The sequence below is a fragment of the Ruditapes philippinarum genome, unplaced genomic scaffold (genome assembly GCF_026571515.1).
Source record: "Ruditapes philippinarum isolate M1 unplaced genomic scaffold, ASM2657151v2 ctg5350_1_1_1_1, whole genome shotgun sequence".
NCBI lineage: Eukaryota > Metazoa > Mollusca > Bivalvia > Venerida > Veneridae > Ruditapes > Ruditapes philippinarum.
The window spans coordinates 33,398-58,307 of NW_026864215.1; the positions used below are offsets into that span (position 1 = coordinate 33,398).

Genomic DNA, 24,910 nt, shown 5'->3' on the forward strand with positions numbered 1-24,910 from the left:
AAGGTCTAACTGGTTGAGTTTAAAAAAAAAAAAAAAAATTAAGTTTTAACTATACACATATAGTTAAAAGCAATGACACCCCTAGGGCGGGGCCAGTTTTGACCCCAGGGCTTTTATTTGAACAAACTTTGAAGACACTCACTAGAAGATGTTTCATGCTTAATATCTAAACTCTAGCTATTTGGGTTTTTTTCAAAGAAGATTTTTAAGTTTTTGCTTTACACAATTTTGACCCCAGGGCTTTTATTTGAACAAACTTGGTAGACACCCATTAGAAAATGTTTCATACTAAATATCTTAGCTCTAGCTCTTTGGGTTCTTTAAAAGAAGATTTTTTAAGTTTTTACTATATGCATATATAGGGGAAATCAATAACCCCCGGGGCGGGACCAATTTTGACCCCAGGGCTTTTATTTGAACGACTTGATAGACACTCACTAGAAGATGTTTCATGCCAAATATCTAAGCTCTAACTCTTTGGGTTTTTTAAAAGAAGATATTTTAAGTTTTTTCTATCAGTTGCCAATGGCAACCAGAGTTCTGCATTGAATTAAATTCTTTGAACAATTTTTAAAGGTGACCACCAAAGGAACATTCATGTGAAGTGTTTGGATGAAATTGGCTTAGTGGTTTATGAGGAGATGTCATTTAAAGTAAAAGTTTACGGACGCCGGACGAAAAGCGATCACAAAAGCTCACCCTGTCACTTTGTGACAGGTGAGCTTAAAAACAGAAACTAAAAATGTTTTCTGAATAGTACAACGCTACAAACTTAGATTTTTGACATAAAACTATGTCTGGTGGACTTGTTGTATCAAGATTGTATGAATTAAAAAACCCTTTTGTCAAATTTTGCCTAGCCCAAGGGGGACAGTGACCTACTTTCTTTGTCCTTTGATGTGCAGCTATTTAATTTGGATCACGTGCACAGTTTGAGATTTAGAATTGAATATTAATAATCAGTCAACCTACACTACTATTTATGGTGGCATAGCATTTTTTACAAAATGAATCTTGCTTTTCACTTTTTATAATTGTAACCAACAGGGAGCTGTGGACTAGTGAATACGATGCCAGCACCTCAACCTAGAAGGTTAAGAGGTCAAGTCTTGTAGGAGACACTGCCATGTTTTTTAAACAAAACCTCTATACTGGGTTAATCCAGAAGTGCCAGCCAATAATGCTTTTCACAAAATCAGACTAAAGATAAAACACATATATACAACTTAAATTGTGTTTGGATTATATTTCTTCATTATCTTTTGCACATCTTTCTGTTTTTTAAAGTGTCCATGCTGATATTAAATTTTGTAAGAAATTCAAACTGTTATCTTTTTAGGCTTTTGGACCTAAAGTGAGTTCCGTTTAAAATTAACTAGCCAACCAGGTACATTTTATCCATATTCACTAAAAAAAAAAAAAAACACCTGCCTGATGAGTGACAGGGCAATTTGTTTTGGTTGGTGATTTAGTCATACCCAAAAGGTATGTTCATATGTCATCATTCTTCAAAACTCCCAACAAACCTCTGAGCACTTGCCTGTGAAAGAATGAACACTTTAGTGGAGCAACTATCCTTCTGCAAGGCTTCATGATAACTCCACAATTATCCAATACCTTATAGAATTTGAACAGACAACAGCAAGGGGAAAGTTACTCAAGTATGGCCATGTAAGCCACTCTACTATGACAAACTTGCAAATCAGACTAGTGTTGGCCCAATAACAAACCATTAAATACACAACCAAGGTACATTAATTCATGTTTATTTACTGATTTTTATATGTTCATAATAAAAACCCCTATCTAGTCACTTCTGAGTAATCAAGTTATTTTGGCAAAAGTCATAGCTGTCTGAATTTTTCCATTTTCTTCTCTACCAGGCAATATAACAACAAATAAACTGTTACTAGGAAGTCCCATCAGGATTTTCCAGAATCGACGATCCAGCTTCCATAAACATTTCTGAAAGAAAAATTAATTTGATTATATAATAAAATTGTTGTTAGATATATAATAATGTATAGTATTTTTTTTTAAAAAAGTAATCTTAATTTAAATTTTTTTTATAATTTTTACAAAAAGAAGGGGGTCCCAAAAATGGGTAATTAATTAAGATGCCAAAAAAACCCTTTTTTAACCCAAAAATTTAAAATTTTAAATAAAACCACAAAAAAAACATGTCCGTAGTTGACCCAAAAAAATAAAATTAATGCAACTTGATTGACCTTATTTCTATTAAATATAAAATTTATTGATTCACAAGTAATTAATGTTACTGAAAGTTATATCGGCTAGATTAACCCCTTTAGCCTGCCGGTGGCAACAGATGTGACCAGTGTTGATACGCTCCTGTCAACTGAGGCTATTCAGACATAATAATTGAGCCGTGTCACGACAAAACCAACATAATGGGTTTGCGACCAGCATGGATCCAGACCAGCCTGCACATCCGTGCAGTCTGATCAGGATCCATGCTGTTAGCTATCAGTTTTGCTACTTGTAATAGGGTTGGTAAGCAAACAGCATGGATCCTGATCAGACTGCATGGATGCGCAGGCTGGTCTGGATCCATGCTAGTCGCAAATGCATTATGTTTGTTTTGTTGTGACGCAGCTCAATTATATTTTGAAATTTTCCTTAACAAAGATGATGTTCATTTACATGGGTGAAAGTTGGAAATTTAAAAAATCCTGAATTAGCAGTTTTTTTTATGATTTACTTTGGAAATAGGGAAAGGGGTGCAGGAGCCCCGAAAAACCTGGAAACTTCAGGGAAAAATCCTGAAAACTTTTCCCCCATGCATTTAAAAAAACATACCCCTTGGGGGAAATTAAAAAAGCTCATTTATATTTAAAAGGTTTGACCCTTTTTTGCTTGCATTTTCCTATCTTACCAGAAAATAATACCTAAGGGGCCCTAAGGCATCAAATTCTTAACCATATTGTCTTAAAATTGCATACCCATTTGAAATTGGATCTTTTGAAATTCAAAGCATGATGATCATATAAGATTATCCTGAGGCAAAATTAAAAAATTCTTTTGAATGATTAGTCCACTTTTCAATTCATTTTAGATAAGTAAAATAGATAGATTTACTTGGTAAAGGAAATTAAAATTTGTGTTTTAATGCCAAAAAAGAAATTTCAAATCCTTTATTTCAGATTACCACTTACAATGTTAATATTAAAGCCACCAAAAATTTTCCGAGCTTAATTATACATGTATGTATACTAATAGACCCTATCTTTGTATACTCACTTTTATCTCTTCGTCATCATCTGATTGGTCAGCACATATCTCTTTTGAATTGCTTTCATCTGATTGGTCATCACTCAACTGAGAAGATTCTGATTGGTCATCACTCTCACTCTTTATCAATTTAGGGGATTCTGATTGGTCATCTCTTTCATTCTTTATTGATTTGGAGGATTGTGATTGGTCAGGTCCCTGCTTTCCATTCAAATTGCTTATTTCCGATTGGTCAAGCTTTCTTTTTTCTTTCAAATATTTTTTAAAACCATATAAATGTGTAAAGCAAAATCCAACATCTTTAATTTTGTCTATTGTTTGTTTTTCACTCTCCTTATCTTTCATGCAAGTAATAATTGGTAGGTCTTTAGGATACAAATCCAAACTGCTTGGCTCATCAATTATTGCACCTGAAATTTAAATTTACATGTTTGTATTCACAAAGGGTGAAAAACAATAATACAGGAATTCACAGTTTTGCAGTATTTCCACTTGCACAATATAGAGATTACTTCATGGTTTAAATGTTAGTTTTTCTATAACATTATTTTCAGTCACATACAAGTATCCTGAAAGTCTTAAATTTTTTCTTACAGAGGCTCCCATCTTCTTAAAAAGTTTAAGGTTACCAATAACTAATACTGGCACATTTTATGGTTTCATTTTTTACATAAATGGTGTACATTAAATTTTAAAATACTGGGCTTACCGTCTCGTCTTTGAAGTCTATTATTCCGTATTCTTACAATAAAATTCTCAATGAATTTACTGCCTTCATTTTGAAAGAATAGGCGTCTTTTCCATGTATTGGATTTGTTTTCACTCTGCGTTGTTATGGTTTTAGTCAAATTTGAACACTCGCCAGAGTCTGTTGTAGAATTACCACTTTCTTTCATGTCTTTATCTTCTTCTACAGTTTCAACTGTGATATCCTTCAACTTTTTATCTGTATCTGTACTTTCTTCACATTTAGAATTACTATTATCATTAGTCACTTCTGTGTTTTCACTAGATTTATCAGTGATCATTTCAACAAGTTCGTCTTTATCATCATCATCATCATCAACATTATCTGATGTTATTGGAGATTCATCTACACTGTCAGTAACAGAATTAGATAAATCTGGTTCAAGCATTGATATATCACCAAACTCAATATCTGAAATATAAAAATGTGTTGCAAAAATAAACAACCACCATTTTAAGAGCTTGAAACATTTTTAATTTGTTATGAAGTCAGTTTCAAAATTTGTCATTTAAGCTTTCAAGAATGACAAAAGAAACAATGCAAAAGTTGACTTCTGAGCTTTAAAAGATAATTAATATTTTCAAGATCTAAAACCATTTGTATTAAACTTAAATGGCTATAAGCCTGCTGTGACTTATTTTAATCATGCATTTGGTGCATAGTATTATATAATGTGTCATATTTTTACATCCTTACAAGATTTCATAAATCCATTGTAGCAAACAACAGTAAAATCAGTTTATTCACAGACAGGTGAAGAGGGTTGATATATTTTTAAGCTGACTATTCTCAGTGCTTGACAATGAGAAAAAGGGCATAACTCTGTAAAAAAGACTCATAGTGATAGTACCTTAACATATCATGTAAAATAAACAAAGTCAACAAAAGTGTCCAGTTTTAACCCATTGCCTTCAGTAGTTTTGGAGATACCAACTTGCACAAAAAACTAAACCAAAATGGGACGTCCAAGCAGGGTGAGTACAATAGCTCTCCCTATTCTTCAAAAAGTCAAGCTAAAAATGTATTACTATTTCTTAGCTTGAGAAGAACAAGTTCCATGGTAGCCTGAGCATCTTCTACTGAGCTGTGACCTCCTGAACCTTCTTGAATCCCCTTTCTGTAAATATAACAAATTCATATAACTACAGGTACAGTATATCATTAATGTGTTAGACAATAGAGTGCTTATACTTGAAATGTTTCAGTGTATAAGTATTTTCTGCCTTATATTTTACCTCATATATTTGTCCATAAAAAAAAGGAGCCAAAAAATTATGTCATGTTTTCTTATTGTATGCGGCCTAGTTACAAAGTAAAATATAAAATATATAGCATAATGTAAAATAGGCCTTTATACACAATGACTAATATACTATAGGCCATGAATCTGTTTCATATAGGAAAAAACAACTCAAATGAAGAACAGGTAATTCTTTTCATGTATTCCATCATTTAAATCTATCACATGTTTCAAAATAGATATTAAAAACTTTGGAAAGCTTACTCACTGATCCGTAAACAAGAATTTATCAACAGTCTTCTCTCTTTTCTAATATTTTGAAAACATGCCGTTACATCATAAAAAATTTGAAATATATACCTGAGAAATATAGAAGAAAGTCTTTTCAATCCAGCTTTCATATTCCTGTTTCCTGTAAGGTTGTATATGACACTTGTGTCTATAATGTATGGATGAAAAATCTGAAATATAAAAAGTGTTTGCCTTATGTTCTTAACAAAAAAATACTACACTTACAATCATTTTCACAATGTCAACATTAAATTATTGGACAATTTAAATGTTCTCAAATAAGGTTTTATTTCAAAATTGAAGATGAGGGCCAAAAGCAAATTTGTACATAATTCATAACATAGAATTTGATAATGAAGAAAAATAGACTACTTTCTAAATGCAATTTCAAATTTAAAATAGAAAAAAAATCAACAAAGACAAAAATTTGCCTGAAATTACTGATCTGAAAATAAGCTGCAATGCCTGGCCACCAACCCCTTCCATACCTTACATGACATGAGAAATCCATAAATTTTTCTTGTAAAAAATTACAACCTTACATGACCTGAGAACTCCATAAATTTTTCTTATAAATAATTACAAGTGTTTTGTTTATGTAACATACCTTCATACTAGAGAGATCACTACAGATGGACTGTCCACACAAGATGGCGTCAGGAGGGAGAAATGCCTGTATGACTCGCTGTACATCTTGTATCCTAGTTCTTACAGGATCTAATATCTTCTTTGTTATACCACTGAATCTGTATAAACAAACAGAGGAATGATAACAATTCTTCTCGCAACCCTCTTAGATCCCTTCTGAATCAAACTAGAACTATCACTAAATGTGATTAATACCCCCACAAGTCTGCTTCGGAAATGAGGATGTTACTAGTAACAGAATACCTTGAAAAAGAATTGAAACATAGAGTTATGGTTGTGGGCAATTAAAGATAATTGTGGTTCATGTATGTTGCATTTCTTTTCAATGTGGTTGGCCATTGATGAAGTTTAGATTGAATTTACTCTGTAATAAGTCCAGAAAAGACAAAAAAAGAACAAAGGGCAAATAACTCTATAAATACTGAAGAAATATAGAGTTATAAAATTTTTGTGGGGCCTGCATTTCCTTTATTGTGCTTGACCTTTGTATGAAGTTGTTTTGGATTTCCCCAAAGTCGTTTTTAAGTTATCTCCGGACAAGGGAAAAGTATTAAAGGGCAGTAACTTTGTATTTTTCAAAAATGGAATTATGGCTTCTTGTGCAATCTGCATTTCACTTTTAATGTCCTTGAAACTGTATGAAATTGTAACTGGGAAATTCCAAACAGTAGTTTTTCAAGTTTAGGCTCTAAACGAGGGGAAAAGGGTAACAAAAGGGCAAATAATCTTGTAATTAGTTCAAGGGATGAAGTTATGGTTCCCTTGTGCACTGCACTTCCCCTTATTGTGCTTGACCATTGAAATGAAGTTGTTTTTGAATTCCAAAACTGTAGTTTTCAAGTCATGCTCTGGACAAGGAAAAGTAACAAAGGGCAGTAACTCTGTAATTAGTCAAGATGGAGTTATGGTTTTTTGCACTGCACTTCCTCTCAATGTGCTTGACCATTGTATGAAGTTATAATGAATTCCAACAATAAGTTTTCCAGTTATGGTCCGGACAAAGAAAGCAATGGAAAAGTAACAAAGGGCAATAACTCTGTAATTAGTCAAGATGGAGTTTTATGGTTTCTTGTGCACTGCACTTCCCCTTATTGTGCTTGACCATTGTATGAAGTTGATTTTTTGAATTCCAACCAGTAGTTTTAAAGTCATGCTCTGGACAAGGAAAAGAAACAAAGGGCAAGTAACTCTGTAATAAGTTCAAAATGGAGTTTATGGTTCTTGTGCACTGCACTTCCCTCTCAATGTGCTGGACCATTGTATGAAGTTATAATGAATCAATCCAACATTAGTCTCAAGTTATTGGTCCGGACAAAAAAGAAAGCAATGGAAAAGTAATAAAGGGCAATAACTCTGTAATTACTTTAGATAGAGTTATGGTTCTTATGCACTGCACTTCCTTCTCAATGTTGCTTGACCATTGTATGTAGTTATATTGAATTCCAACCATTAGTCTTCAAGTTATGGTCCGGACAAAAAAAAGAAGGCAATGGAAAAGCAACAAAGGGCAATAACTCTGTAATTACTTTAGATAGAGTTATGGTTCTTGTGCACTGCACTTCCCCTTATTGTGTTTTGACAATTGTATGAAGTTGTTTTTGAATTCCAACCAATAGTTTTTCAAGTTATGCCATGGACAAGGAAAAGTAACAAAGGGCAATAACTCTGTAATTAGTCAAGATAGAGTTATGTTTCTTTCGCACTGCACTTCCTCTCAATGTGCTTGACCATTGTATGTAGTTATATTGAATTTCCAACCATTAGTCTTTCAAGTTATGCCTCCGGACAAGGAAAATGCAACGGACAAAAAAAAAAAGCAATGGAAAGCAACAAAGGGCAATAACTCTGTAATTACTATTAGATAGAGTTATGGTTCTTGTGCACTGCACTTCCCCTTATTGTGTTTGACAATTGTATGAAGTTGTTTTGAATTCCACCAGTAGTTTTCAAGTTTATGCCCCCGGACAAGGAAAAGTAACAAAGGGCAATAACTCTGTAATTAGTCATGATAGAGTTATATGGTTCTTGTGCACTGCACTTTCCTCTCAATGTGCTTTGACCATTGTATGTAGTTATATTGAATTCCAACCATTAGTTTTCAAGTTTATGCTCCGGACAAGGAAAATGCAACGGACGTCTGGACCGACCGACCGACCGACGCCCGACCAAAACCGACCGACCGACCGACCACCGGCAGTGATCCTATATACCCCCCCAAACTTCGTTTTTTGGGGGTATAACAAGAGCTGTCACAAACAACATGCTCAACCTTTTCCACCAGCTCAACAATAATATAAGATCTATGCAGGAATTTTCTTAGTTCCCATAAAGAAATAATTCAATAAAAATCCTGGCTAGATTTTTGATATTTCAGCCAGTTACCTACAATCATGATCCTGATGAATCTGCAAGCAAAGTTTATAACCTAGCATAATTATACTCACAAAGGGGAATAACTGATCAAAAACTATGTTAGTATCAGATCTATAATTTTTACAGGTGAAAATTTTTAGTGAATAACCTCGAAAGAAATTACATGCGAAACATTAACTAAAACTTTTATATTCTCACAAAGGGATATAATTCATTAAAGATGTACGACAGTGTTATCAGTCATGGACAATGACCTAACATTACAATTATTATATACAATAATGTTTGAATCTTCAGGAGAATACCTGCAATGGTTAATGGGAAATGGCATTGCATACAAAACTATATCGAAGTATTATGCCATCATTATGATGAGCAGCATAGCTTAATATCCTAGATAAAAATTTATTCAACAATACATTAATTGATACATTGATTTTTCTTATAATAAAAAACACCAGGTTCTTAAGTAAAATGATAAGTACACTAAACAAGACTTAAAACTTACTGTGTTACATAATTAGTAACAGGTGCCCACGGTTTAACAAGCGTGTCATAGACAACCTGTAAGTTCTCATCTACAAATGACACTCTTGCTAGGTCCATACTAGAAGCTTTTGTTTGTACCTACAGAATAAAGAAAATCTTGTATACATTTAAAAGGAAGTAAACTTCATCAATAAATGACTTCATCAATAAATGCAAACCTAAATCTAAGCTTTAAATGGTAATAAAAGAAAACATATAGTTATACAAATATAAGTCATGTTTTGATAAACATTTTTGTCACAGACAAAGTTATAAACTTTCAATAAAAACATGTGCAGGAGTTTATTAATATATAGAGGATACTAAATGAGTGTAGATTCAAAACTGAGTTTATTTAACAAGTTTTATTAGATTATATTATGCGAGCCTCTAGTGAGCATAATATTTTACTCAAATGGTTCAATAAATTAAGTAATGGATCTACATGAATATCATATTCTATTTATCAGATAATCAACATAAAAATTGTATAAAGTGAAAATGATTTTTTGTTATGACATGCCTATAGTGTAAAGCCAACATTAAGCGTGTCTGTACGCTATGTTTCACACATTATAACATACCATTTCACAATCCACTGCAAACAAAGGACTCTTCTCTGTAACTTGCTTGTACTCTCTTTTTGAAAACACAAAACTTTTGTACCTGTCTTAATAAAGAAACAGATATTACAATGATGTTTTTAAATGGTGAGATTGTAAAATTTCATTCAAGTGACAGCCACATTATTTTGTATAAATATAACAACCATCTAACATTATTACTGCCATTATAAATTAAGGCAAAATAAATAAACAATAAAGCGCACAAATGTGTAAACCACTTTACCAGTAATCTGGGAACTCAAATGGTTTAAAATCACAAATAAAATCTAGACATGATCATAGTCCACAAAAATATCCAAATAACAACAATTCCTTCGTTAGATAAAAGACATGTGACACTTTTTCAAATCAATTATAACATTTTTAGGTTAGTGTATGAACCTATTTTCTAAAATCTAATAAATTCAATACATATACTAACTGTTTCCAGTATTGACAGGTGTAGGGATACCCTCACATATCATCTGTGCTGTGTTCAACATTAACCATCTTCGATCATAGTTATCCATCTCGTATGTCGATTCAGATTTATAGACTATCCCACAATCCTCTGTTTTTAATCTCTTATTGTCTACATCTGTCTCATCATTTGATCGCTTCCTTTTCTGCCCTGGTGTTTCACTATCAAAGAATTCTAAAGGATTCTCTGCTAAAGAGTTTACAGCCTTTGCCAGATCCCATGCCTGTATACTCTCATTGGAATCTGGATTCTTATGAATCTTTTTTTCATCATTTTTGAATGTTTTCTTCTTTTCTACAGAATAAAAAGAACAATGACTTTGAATTGTATTCATACATAATTATGTTTTAACTACTTTAAAAGAAATATGATTGCATGATACTGCATTTCATATACATTACTGTTTACATAATGTTTAAAGATCATATTACTTCATGCACCATTCCCCCCTAAAAAAGGATATATTTTTCAGAATATTTCAATGTCAAGGTCATTTTTTGAGTGAATGTCAAGATATGTGTTGTTAAATTGAAAGTTCATCCTAAAAGATTACCATGTTCAAGTTTGAAGACAATCCATTCAAAAATAACAAAGTTATAGCCACAAAAAGGAAAAATCAGGAAAAAAGCAAAATTTAGACACTTGACCTTGAAATTCAAGGTCATTTATGAATGAAGATCAAGGTTAGTCTGGTATACTTAAACAGCTTGTCCCAAAGATTGTTTTGGCCAAGTATGAGGGCAATATACAAAGAACTTAAAAAGTAATGATCAAGGTTAAAGTTTTCGAACAACAATGCCAAGGTGATTGTAACAATACCTCTATTTTTTTTTATTTTTTAAAAGTAGAGCTTAAAATCAAAGGTAATGCATAATGTTTACCTAACAATCCTTTTTTCTTCAGCTGTGTAATACTGATAGGAACATTCATAATGTCCTCCCTGGCAGAACTTCCATATTGTAGAGGAGATATCATCTCTACATGCTGAAATAATAATACAGTAAAAAGCTGGGTGCTAGAGACAATAATAACAGGTTTATGCATAATGTATATATACTATACCAGCAGAGTTAAGCCAGGCAAGCTAGCCAGCATACATGTATCTGTAAGTAGACTCAATGTAAATATCAAAAATAAAGTTTTCTACATTTCAAAATCAAAGTACAAATGGGGAAAAATTATTTCACAAATTTAATTAACAATTCAATATCATAATGCATGAATTTACCTCTTTAAAACAATTGAAATTTTTGTTCAAGCATCATTTAAATTTCAAAAAGTTGAGTGTAGTTCTCAATTTCTTCAATATATGAAAACTGTATAATTGCATGAAGATCAAGCCAGCAACCCCTCAAGTACAAATCCGATGTATCCCCTTATTGAGCTAAGTGGTCGAAAGGAATAACATGATATACCCACGTTAATGCAAAGAAAGTGGATGATTTTTGTGTAAAATATTATCATTATCTAATATTTACTAACCATATCAAATGCCTGAGTCAGTGTGGGTAATGACTCTGGATATTTTTTGAATTCCTCACTGCTTAAAGAATCTAACACAACTGCTACAACTTTACATACTTTACCAACTCTTAGCAGACGACACCATCTGTAAATGAAAAACACAAGATAATCTTTATACATAATTCCCAATTTGTATCACTGTATTAGAATTTGATTCATTTTAAAAAAAACAAGTTAAATGTTGTCTGCCATATACTGATATAAATGAAAGTTTTCTTATGGTTGAACCACAATATAACTATACTAAGAATAAGGTAAACGCCAAACTGGAAGCTTTAGTGCTCAGCATAAAGATTGAAGTTCTAGGAATGTTTGTCTATTATCAGTATAATTAAGACTGGATAAGGTATATAAGATATAAGATAATGCTTTTTCTAAGACAAAATTTGTCAGTGAAGCTGCATTATAAAGTTGTGAATAGTGACAACAAGAAAACTCTGTTGTCTATTAAACTGAGATTATTTAGGAACAGAACAAAAGGACAGAACAAACATTTTAGGTAAACGTTGAGGCCTATGTCTTAAGTGATAATAGTTTAACCACTATTGGCTCGAACTACCGTTCTCTCGAAAAAATTTGCACAGACCCTCCGAGTTCGAGCGAACGAAGTTCGACTGTACATATCAATAAATAAATGGTGCAAGTGTATAAATTGTGGAGAGTGTATACAACTCATGTTATATATACAATCATTATGTAAATTAAATGCTATTTTCTATGGCGGAACATTATGAGAAAGACATAAAGCAACAATAGTTGAGCTGACTATTGCAAAAATTGGCAAGGAAAGTATTAAGCATTGAAGATGATAAAAGTTTTTTTGGGTTGGGTTTTACATTGTACCAACACTGTAAATGTCATATTGCGACTTTCCAGCATTAGTGGTGGAGAAAGACCTCACATGCCCCTGTGTGCATTATTTCAAGCACAAATGGGTGCCTGAGTAGAACCATCAACATTTCATAAAGTAGCTGGATAACTTCCTCACATGAGGATTCAAACCCACAGCTGTGAGGGGCAAGTAGTTTTAAGTCAACAACCTTCACCGTGTTCACAATTTAGCCATTTACGATCCCCCCACCTCCCCCTCAAAGTGACTTATAAAAAATGTTAGACTACCATACCTAGGTTTGATACTAGCATCTTTCCCTTGGAGGGCATACAAGAGGAGGTGTTGTACATCAGCCATAAAGAGTGGTGGAGGCACCTTGACCTCTCCCACTTCTGTCTGTACGGGATCATCCCGTATAAGCTCATCTAGAGTCAGGAATACCTTTGGCTTCATCTACATAGATAAACACATCTACTGATTAAACTGAGTAAATCAAAAAATGCATTTCCTACAATAATACAATGTCATATTATAATGATTTAAAAATTCTAAAACAGCAATTAACATTATAAACAAATAATAAATTTTTTGGACAAATGATTTGCACCTCATTTACATAAATGTATTTCCAGCTATACAGCACTTATTTAGGTAGACCCAAGTTGCATCTAACTGGATTATCAAATACATCTATAAACAAGGAGGCACTGAGGTAGTAATACTAACACAAACCTTTTGTAAGCTAGCTCAAAAGCTTCTTCACATTGGTTAAAAATCAAAAATTTTAATCATTATGACATGGAATACTGTCCCTTCATTCTATCATAATTATATAACAAAATTACGTAATTATAATTTACTTCATTATATTAATTTATAGCGCTGTATTATTCAATTTACAGACAAAAAGTTACCCTACGACAACTTAGTACATACAAATCTTAATCAAGGGTTAATATCCATAGTTAATCATTTTACTTAATTAAATAAGAAGGACTAAGTATAGGTTAGAGTGCATATTGGGTGTTCTTTGTAAATAAGAAAGCTAAAAAGGAGCGGAGCTTGCGAAGCGACTGTAGCTTTCTTATTTACGAAGAACATCCAATATGCACTCTAACCGGCTTAGTGCTCCGCCCACTTGCGTTTCATAATATAAAGCGTCCAGTTTATATAAAATCTGTTCTATTAAGATTTGTAACCTGAAAATTTGAAAAATCCTCGTCGGTGATTGGTTTAAAAAAAATTGGCGAGCACTAAACATAAATTATTCTAAATTACCATGGCTGCCTTCTGCCTTTCCCTCATCATCTTCTTATACTCAGCAAACATTTCATCAGCTAAACTTTTCTCACCACCAGTTGATGAACTCTGTTTAACACTGTTTTGAGTATCTGATGTTGAACCTTGGTCTGGCATATCTGGCTTTTCCAGCTACAAAAATAGAGAATATTTATCATATTTATGGCTTATATTTAAACATTAGCCTACTTATTGAAGTCACAGAAATACATTGATAAATGTATTCAAATGTAATACAAGAAAAGCACTGATGCAAAGCATCAAAGGGCGTCCAAGCAAGAAATGCAGAGATTGAAGATGAACTGGTAGACATATGATGTCAAGATATTCTTATAAACTTTTCAATGGTTAATTGGTTTTTACCAAAATGAACGGACGGAAGACATTGTTCATTATGAACTTTGATTGGCATGCTAGAGATTAGAATATTACTTGTTATTTCTTTATGGTCGTGATTATTAATAGCAACGGATATACATGCATGTATACAATCATTTATAATCCATATGTGTAACGCATGATCAACACCTCACTTGTGGAATTGTCCCTTATTATGTAATCGCTATTAGCGAAGACCCCCTCTTAAGGTATCTGTTCACACTTAGTAAAAATATGACACTGGTTATATTACCATGTCATGTTGAGCATTATTGTTTATTATACAATAATTGTAATATCTATTTTAATAGCAAAAATACAGATTTTATGAATATTGTTTTCCTCTCTTTTTTGTGAGTTTATGTGCTATTTTAATACTGAGTTTTTTTACGTTTACTACTCTTTTTTTTTATTAAAATTGTAAAATAAATTTAAAGAATTCAATTCTCATATTGACCGACGATTATAAGTCAAAACTTAACTGGAAAAAGTCAGTAAATTATGGTTAATCTTTCAATATAATTATAATATTGTTTATTCTTAAACCATGTACATGTACATTTGTATTTTTCTTTATCGTTTTTTAAATTATCAATCAATTTAAATAATTATTAAAATCTAATTTGTAACTTTGAATAATTCCTCGGCATCTTTACTAAACACGAATGACAAATTAAATAAAATGTTTCAAAGTTGATAGTGTCATATTAAAACCATAAAAATGTACCTTTTTTCACAATTATTGTACATATTTATTGTTTTTTATCTCATATAGATAAAATGAAACATGCTATTGTTGTTGTTGTTTTTGTTTTTTTTTTTCGAATTGTATGTTTATGCATAATAATTATCAATAAATTTGAGAGTTGATCTATGTTTATTAATTATTGTAACCAAACTAAGTGACAAACATTCATTTTGGAAAAAAGCTTATTTATCTGTAAAATATTTGTTCTGTTCTGTAACGATATCAAACATCTACTCCAAAACCGGGAGAGACCGGACAATAAACGTGTGATACTATTCGCCGGTCACTAGTTTCCCGGTCAAAATAGACCGGGAGAGACCGGAATTACCGATAGGAGTACATCCCTCTATAAATAGATTTTCGGAATATTTAGGTCATCAACACATCATTCTATTTTAACATACCATGATAACCCACTGTGTACTACAAAATGATAAATAAAAAAACCGAAGAGACGCATTTGAAAATGTTTGCATTGCGAAATCCTCCAGTTCGCTATTCATTGTACATATCGCGACATTTCAGTTTTAATTAATAATAATCAAGCACCCTCATACCGATCGGAATGATCGGCTTTTATTATGACCGACTAAAAGGCTCGAGAAGTTGCTGTCGCCCTTTCACAAAATCTGATTTCATTCCATAAAGGGGCGCTGCGCTTCGGCGCGGACGCCAAAAATGATTTGTTGAGAACTTGTCAGATTCAATTAAATAAACTTTGAAATATCAATCTTGTAGAAATATATACATGTACCTGGAATTATGCCGCAAATTCAATACTATTACATGTTCAAATAAAAACATTTTAACAATCGTACAAAGTACATGTAGCAATGATATATAGGGATCACTTCTCCATGCAATGTCTGTCTGTTTGTACAAAACAAATTGGAACAAGAACCGGTTGAACCGGGTGATGCTCCCCGAGAAGGTTCTGGACACAGGAAAGTATAAAAAAAATGAACAAAGGGCAATAACTCCAAAATTACACCAGGCTTTGTTTAGGTTCTTGAAGCGTTGCAGTTCTATCCAATTATATCTAGCTACCTACAAAGTTTCATGTTGATATCTCTAATAGTTTTAAAGTAATGTCCAGGACAAAAGTCAAAAAGTAAAAATAAACAAAGGGCAATTACTTCAAAATAAGGCAAGGCAGAGTAATGATTCTTAAGCACTGCACTTCCACCCAATGAGACCTATCTATCTACAAAGTTTCATGTTGATATCTCTTATAATTTTAGAATAATGTCCCAGACAAAGTTCAAAGTGTCAAAATGAACAAAGGGCAATAACTACAAAAGAAGGCAAGACAGTGTTACAGTTCTTGTGCACTGCAAACTTACTCAATGAGATCTATCTACCTACAAAGTTTCATGTTGATATCTCTTATACATTAAGAAATATGTCCCGGACAAAGTTCAAAGTGTAAAAAATAAACAAAGGGGGATAATTCAAAAATTAGGCAAGGCAGAGTTAAGGTTCTTGTTCACTGCACACCTACTCAATGAGATCTATATACCTACAAAGTTTCATGTTGATACCTCTTATACTTTTAGAGTTATGTCCCGGACAAAGTTCAAAGTGTAAAATAAACAAAGGGGGATAATTCAAAAATTAGACAAGGCAGAGTTACGGTTCTTGTGCACTGCATACCTACTCAATGAGAACTATCTACCTACAAAGTTTCATGTTGATACCTCTTATACTTTTAGAGTTATGTCCTGGACAAATTTCAAAGTGTAAAATAAACAAAGGGGGATAATTCAAAAATTAGGCAAGGCAGAGTTACAGTTCTTGTGCACTGCACACCTACTCAATGAGATCTATCTACCTACAAAGTTTAGTGTTGATACCTCTTATACTTTTAGAGTTATGTCCTGGACAAAGTTCAAAGTGTAAAATAAACAAAGGGGGATAATTCAAAAATTAGGCAAGGCAGAGTTACGGTTCTTGTGCACTGCACTTCTACTCAATGAGATCTATCTACCTACAAAGTTTCATGTTGATACCTCTTATACTTTTAGAGTTATGCCCCGGACAAATTTCAAAGTGTAAAATAAACAAAGGGGGGTAATTCAAAAATTAGGCAAGGCAGAGTTACGGTTCTTGTGCACTGCACACCTACTCAATGAGATCTATCTACCTACAAAGTTTCATGTTGATACCTCTTATTCTTTTAGAGTTATGTCCCGGACAAAGTTCAAAGTGTAAAATAAACAAAGGGGGATAATTCAAAAATTAGGCAAGGCAGAGTTACGGTTCTTGTGCACTGCACTTCTACTCAATGAGATCTATCCACCTACAAAGTTTCATGTTGATACCTCTTATACTTTTAGAGTTATGTCCCGGACAAAGTTCAAAGTGTAAAAATAAACAAAGGGGAATAATTCAAAAATTAGGCAAGTCAGAGTTACGGTTCTTGTGCACTGCACACCTACTCAATGAGATCTATCTACCTACAAAGTTTCATGTTGATACCTCTTGTTGTTTCAAAGTTATGTCCCGGACAAGAAAAGGGGACGGACGGACGGACGGACGGACGGACGGACGGAAAGACGGACGGACGGCTGGACGGACGGACGGACAAGGCGGCGACTATATGCTCCCCCGAAATTTTTTCGGGGAGCATAATAAAGAGCCATTTCTATTGTTTGTAAATTTCTTTATCTTGTTTAATAGAAGGCTTTTGGCCCCTTCCTCTATTGTTACTGAATGAACCCTATAAGTCACTAAAATTAATATTGTTCTCTTCTGTTCTGTTTAGAGTTAGATGGCCCTATATTCCCATTCAGTAGAGCTTCTGTAAGTACCAAGTCTAGTAGTGCATATTATTGACATTTTTTTAAGTTCAATAATTTTTGTTTGTTTTCCGGTTGAATGATATTTGGCTAAGTTTATGATGGCCCTTGAATGAACATGGTGTTTTGGCCTGTTAATGTTTTTGTGTCACAATAGAGGATACATGCTACAAAGTAGCCACAACTTAATAGATCACTTCTCGGTTGTCATTGACATTTCAGTCTCAAAAGTTGTCTAGACTACTTTTCAAAAACTACTGGTGCACTTTCATCCAAACTTTACAGGATTGATAGTTCCAAGTTTAGTTGTGCATATCATCCGCATTTTCCAGTTCAATGAATTCTGGTAGAGTTATTGCCCTTTAATTATTTTTATTTTTAAATGTTTTGAAACATTACAGGACAGACCAGTTCTTAAATCACTTGTGCACAATTAATGGGTATTCTGACTGAATGATCTTTGGCCGAGTTATGGCCCATAAATAAAAAAAAAACATTTTGGCCAGTTACCGATACCTGTTTAACAAAGTGGCTGCAACATGAAATACAGTTAAATATAGTTCTGTTGTTCTACAGTGCAAACACGTCATAATTGCAAACATGTCATAATTATAGGGAACTCAATACAACTAATTAGTCCAACTAATTGTACTACGCAATGAGATATTGTACTTATAATTTAAATTTGTGTATATAGATAATATCTCCCCTCTTCTGACCCAGAAAAACATTTCTCTTAATCTCAATATTTTGACTATAAAGCACATTTTAATACATCGGTTAAAATCAATCAATTCCTGTGATTGAAAACGTTTTAAATTGAATGAAGTTGACCTCTGGTTTTATCAGCTTATTTCATTGGTCAACCGTCAACTGTTTATTTTTTACACTTCTGATTGGATTAATTTAAATTTGTATCAGGGTTCATTCAGACATCCAATGCCAAAATTCAAGGACTATTTAAGCACGTTTTCCCATTTTTCAAGCACATTTGTTGCACATATACCGACACAATCTTCAACCTATGAAGGATAGTTTGTTCACCATTTTTTGTTAAATACACATTTTCTAACATTATAGAAGAACAACTAAGGGTGCATCAAGTACAGATTAGTTCAAAACAACTGCAATTTGTCCACTTACTGTTACCTTGAGTAAACATTTCATTGATTTTGATACTAAATTGATACTTTTTTTTTATTTTGTTAACCGTTGATTTTTATCAAAACTATGTCATTCTGTGATTCAAACATTTTCAAGCACATTTTTAGGAAATTTAAGCACTTTTTAAGCACTTTTCAAGTGAGTAATCAAATTAAAGGACTTTTAAGCACTTTTTTACATTTTTAAGCACTTTTTAAGAAAGAGACTCAAATTTAGGCACTTTTTAAGACTGTACGAACTCTGTGTATTATTGAATTTGATTGGTTGTTTAGCTACCTATATTTAGGTTATTTTTCTCTTGTTTGCCATTCTGTTACTTATTTTGTAGTCGTGATCACGTTTCAAGTCTCTTTTTGCCCACCCACCCTGGCCCATGTGCATGGTTTTGCAATAAGTTTTATTGCATTTAGTTATATTGGTACTGTGTTTTGGTGAATATTTATCATGATAAATAATTCTTTGTGGATTGATAAGTATATTCATTTTTATAAAAAAATATTTAAGAAGGACTGTTTTATGCATACATCATGCCTAATCAATTTTTATTGCAGCTGTTTTACCTTTGTTGATATTATAATTTATGTTATATACAGTCAGTTATAAAAGCTCTTAGAGAATATGACTGTTGTACTGTAGTAAACTTGCCAACTTGAAATAAAACTTATCTTATATCATTCTATAGTTTATTACTGTTGACCAATTTTGCAGTTTTCTAGTGATAATTCGTGATCATTTATTAACCTAATTAATTATCATTTTTTAAATTTCTGGCTTGGTTTTTCTTTGTAAAATCTTAATTGAACAATAATTCAACTAAGCAGCCACCACATATTGGGAAATCAATACAACTTAGCTGTCGCAACATAAAGGGAACACATTACAACTAAGCTTCCGCAACATATAGACAGATAGGGAACTTGATAGCGAGCTCGAAGAGCTGGCCCAAAGGGCCTGCTGGCAAAGCGAGCTTTACGGTAATGCGAGTACGTACTAGATATTGACGGTTTTGTAAACTTTCGTCCGAAGTACTGAACTGACACATCGCAACTTTTCGAATTACAAGATAGAGATACAAGCCGAGGTATTCTGGTTGAAAACGGAAGCGTAGACTGGTATCCTGCGCACTTATATGGGAACCATAATAGCGAGCTAGCAAAGCGAGCTTTACGGTAATGCAAGTACCTGCTAAGTGATGGTTTTGAAAACTTTGGTCCGAAGTACTGATATGACACATCGCAACTTTTCGAATTTAAAGATAACGATAAAAACCGAGGTATTCTGATTGAAAAGGGAAGCGTAGACTGACCAGTGTCCTGCGCACTTATATGAGGTCCATAATTGGACAGGGAACCAGAATAAACGGAAGCAGTGTATAAAATACTGAATGACAATTTTAAAACGGAAAATGTAAAATGAAAATGAACGATTTATTTATACTATACTATTTCACGTCAAAAGTAATTCAAGCTCACTTTGAGGCTTTGCCTTTTTCATATTAGGACAGGGATCCAGAATAAACGGAAGCTGTGAATAAAATACCGAATGACAATTTTAAAACGGAAAATGCAAAATAATAATGAACGATTATTTTTACGGGCAAAGCGGGCCCGTGCTTTGGCTTGCCCGGCTATAGACTACACGTGTATATTTAAAAGAAAATTAAAATAAAAAACAATTAAAAAATATATAGAATTCTATACCTATCAATGAAATTTTCAGTGTCAGTTCTAGTTAGGCGCCGCCATTTACAATGTAACTCAATGATAAAAGGCGGTGTATTCCGATAACGTAACAAATCTCAACTTTTCGGATTAATAATAATCGTCGAGTGTTCCGAGTGAAAACGGAAGTGGGTACATATAATACCGAATGACACCTTTAAAACGGAAAAATGAAAGGATTTTTTACCGACTTCCCCGTTCATAGGCTTTGCCTAATTTCATATTACTATTTCACGATTAAAGTTAGTTGCTTTGCCTTTTTAATACGGGGAAGTCAAAGGCCGGGAACACGAAGCAGGCCCGGGCTTTGGCTTACCCGGCTATAGACTACATGTGTAATCAATTAAAAAATATATAGAATTCTATACCTATTAATGAAATTTTCAGTGTCAGTTCTAGTTGGGCGCCGCCATTTTCAATGTAACTCAATGATAAAAGGTGAGGTATTCCAATAACGGACAATCGCAACTTTTCGGATTAATAATAATCATCGAGTGTTCCGAGTGAAAACGGAAGTGGTGCATGAAATACCGAATGACACATTTAAAACGGAAAAATAAATGATTTTTTAACTGACTTCCCCATTCATAGGCTTTGCCTAATTTCATATTATAATACTGCTTTTAAAGTAATCTCGCGACTGAAAGACAATGCTGACAGTAAATTTGTTATCATGTTACATGATGTATAAATGTAAAATGTCTTTTATCATGATCATACAGTTGTGGGAATTAAATTGTTGATTGGGAATTGCCTTACCTTAGTTTTCATGTAATTTTCATCTTTTTTTACTAATTGTATAAAAGCTGCTGCTTTCTTTTTCTTGGATTCTATCCTATCAAAACTTTTCTTTGACATGTTGTAAGTGGAAAGTGCGATTTTTTATTTTAATTGAGGTTTCTCACATGGTAGCTGACATGTTTGTGAGTGGACGCTTGCAACGCAATGAAATATCAGCGCGAAGTTTAATAATATCGTTTAGGTGACTCAGATGAAAACAGTGTGCCAGCCGGAAACCAATAATAGAGGAACCAGCAGATTAAATCGGCTTCGGATTACTTCTCCATTGTTCATAGAATGAAAGCGGTAGTTTTAAAGATTTTATTTTTTAATAATTCTTTACAGCTCAATGCGATATGAAAACAACAAAAGAACTAGCAAGGTTTGATTTTTTATTTGTTTTCACGCAAAAAGTTTTAGTCACATGATAAGTAATGAACCAGTTTCATATTTTATCAAATAATTAAGTTTTACTTTATCTACTTTTACAAGTGTTGTATTTCGGACCAAGAATATTTCGGGACATATTTATAATAATCTTCCCTTTCTGTCAAACCCTTCGCAAACACGTAGACAGGATACTTTTGACCATTGTATATTTTTAAATGTTTAGAATGCTTTATGAACACAATTGAAGACGATAAAATTCGCTAATCCAGGAAATAGCCAATAATGCTTAAAGTTTAAACAGGCTGGTCAAGACCGATCAGAATGCCCGATCGGTCTTATGGCATAAATTGATAAAAAAATCATATTTCTAGAAAAATAATAAAGATATTTCTTTTAAACTTTGTTTGTTTATTAAAGAAAAATTTACTTGACATGAACTAAAAGAAAAATATTTTTGGGGTTTCTGCCCATTTATGATTATTTTTTCCCCTTTTTTTCATTTTTTTTTTAAAAACCGGGGCCCTTTTTTTTCACGGGGACTGGGGAAGCAGCCCTGCCCTTAATTTTGGGGAAAATTACACGGTATATTTGCAAAAGGGGATGAAAAAACTTGATTTAAATTCAATTTTTGGGGAAAACTGCATGATTTTAAAGAATCTTTCTTTGGGGAATCAGCCCTATTACAGATAATTTTATAAGTCCTTAACAAATATGTTACATATGGAAAGTTGTAAAAAAACAAAACAGGTTAAAAAAACTTCTTTATGCTCAGATTCATTGTCCCCGGCAACACCTGTCAGCATACATTTCATTCAGTTTTCAGAGAAAAATTTAAAGTATAATGTTCAGTGTCAAAGAATTCAATGTCAAGATACAATGTACATGTATAAATGCCAGTTCTAAACAATATTTAATCCAAATTTATAGAATAAAGGTAATGGGGCAATGATCTTGAGCAAATAAGGTTGTTGGACACATTTCTATTTTAATAAGAATTTAAGATTGCAGCATAATTTTTATGAACTTTAAATATTTTATTTCCAGAAAATGGGAAAAAGGGGAAATAATGCTAAGAAAATAAAAGATATTAACCAAATTTATTTCATTTTGATTTGTGTCATAATTATAAAAATCAAAAACAAGTTAGAAAGAAATATATTGATTATTTTATTAGAAATATGATATTTTTGTCTTAAGCCCCATCAGGCATTTTCACCAGCCTGTTAAATAAATGTATCCATTATGTTTGAATTTTACAGTTTAAGTTTACAACTGGGTTTTTCAAATATTGTATTTTACAGGGCTCTTAATTGGCACAGGTATCCAAGTCTTGAATCATGAGCAAGAATTTGACTTCACAAATTATGTGTTATATAAACATGAAAAAGGGGAAAAAATTCTCACAAAAGTAACAGTAACCAAACATTATCCTTTCTGTTTATGTCATAATATCTTATGCTTAATGAACAAACAAAGTTTAAAAGAAGAAAAAAAAATATTTTTCTTAAAATATGATTTTATATGTCATAAGCCCGATCGGGCATTTTCACCAGCCTGAAATCTGCCCACAAGTCAAGTTGGCATGCAGGACTTTTCTGTTAATCTAAATGCAAATAATGGCATGATGCATCATTCCTTTTTCTCAAACTACCACATTCATAATAAAATAATTTTGAAATCCGCTGCTCTTGTAATTAATTTCAATTTCTCAAACAAAAAATATTTCAACAAAGTTGTAAGGGGGGTATACTGAAATCAGCTTGTCTGTCCGGCTGTCTGTCGGTTTTTCCTTGTCCGCCCAACAACTTAAGATTCCTTTGACCCACAGCCTTCATATTTGGCATGGAGGTTAGTCATGATGAGATAACCCCTATTGATTTAGAGGTCACTGGGACAAAGGTCAAGTTTACAGGGGGCCGGGCCTTGACTGAAAAAAGTTTGTCTGCCCAACAACTTAAGATTCCTTTGACCCACAGTCTTCATATTTGGCATAGAGGTTAGTCGTGATGAGTAGATGACCCCTTTTGATTTTGAGGTTGCTGGGTCAAAGCTCAAGATCACAGGGGCCTTGACTGAAAAAAGCTTGTCAGTCTTATTACTTAAGATTCCTTTGACCCACAGTCTTCATATTTTGGCATTGAGTTAGTCATGATTTAGTAGTTGACACCTAATGATTTTAAGATTGCTAGGTCAAAGGTCAAGGTCACAGGGGCCTTGACTAAGAAAAGCTTGTCTGCCCAATAATTTTAGAATCCTTTGACCCAAAGTCATTAGAAGATTACTCCCATTGATTTTTGTGGTCACTGGGTCAAAGGTCAAGGTCACAAGGGCCTTGACTAAGAAAAGCTTGTTTGCCCAATAACTTACAAATCATTTAACCAACAGTCTTCATATTTGACATGGAGGTTAGTCATTATGAGAAGATGACCCCTATAGCTTTTGAGGTCACTGGGTCAAAGGTCAAGTTCACAGGGGCCAATAACTTAAGATTCATGTGACCCACAGTCTTCATATTTGGCATGGAGGTGAGTCATAATAAGTAAATGACCCCTATTAATTTTGAGGTAACTGGGTCAAAGGTCAAGGTCACAGATGCCTTAAGCTCAAACATCTTGTCTGCTCAATTGCGTAACAATGCTTTGGTTAACAGTCATATTTAGCATTGAGGTTGGTTATGACTGGTAGATGTACCCTATAGATTTTGAAGTCACTAGGTCAAAGGTCAGAAGGGCCTTGACTAAAAAAAAGCTGGTCTGCCCAATAACTTACAAATCCTTTGACCCACAGTCTTTATATTTGGCATACAGATTAGTTATAACCATTACATGACCAGTAGTGATTTTGAGGTCACTGAGTCAAAGGTCAAGGTGACAGGGGCCTTAAATAAAAAAAAGTTTGTCTGCCCAATATCTTAAGAATCATTTGAGCCACAGTCTTTATATTTGGCATGGAGATTAGTCATAAACCATTACATGACCAGTGGTGATTTTGAGGTCACTGGGTCAAAGGTCAAGGTCAAGGTCCGTTTTACATTGCTTTTTAAAAAAAAAAAAAAAAAAAAAAAAAAAAAAAAAAAAAAAAAAATTTTTAAAAAAAAAAAGTTTAAAAAA

General features: G+C 33.0%; 1 protein-coding gene across 1 annotated transcript; it reads right to left on the bottom strand.

Moving 5' to 3' along the window:
• Positions 1 to 1,745: 1,745 nt before the first annotated feature.
• LOC132724847 (uncharacterized) lies at positions 1,746 to 21,653 on the bottom strand. The gene is made up of 14 exons (XM_060709804.1): positions 21,390 to 21,653; positions 13,801 to 13,953; positions 12,815 to 12,975; positions 11,649 to 11,775; positions 11,048 to 11,150; positions 10,128 to 10,460; positions 9,665 to 9,750; positions 9,061 to 9,179; positions 6,139 to 6,277; positions 5,601 to 5,701; positions 5,029 to 5,117; positions 3,962 to 4,411; positions 3,262 to 3,662; positions 1,746 to 1,965 (listed from the first exon to the last, which is right to left on the bottom strand). Exons 1-14 carry the CDS (start codon positions 21,486 to 21,488, stop codon positions 1,825 to 1,827), a joined length of 2,502 nt encoding a protein of 833 aa, XP_060565787.1. The 5' UTR covers positions 21,489 to 21,653; the 3' UTR covers positions 1,746 to 1,824.
• Positions 21,654 to 24,910: the final 3,257 nt, after the last annotated feature.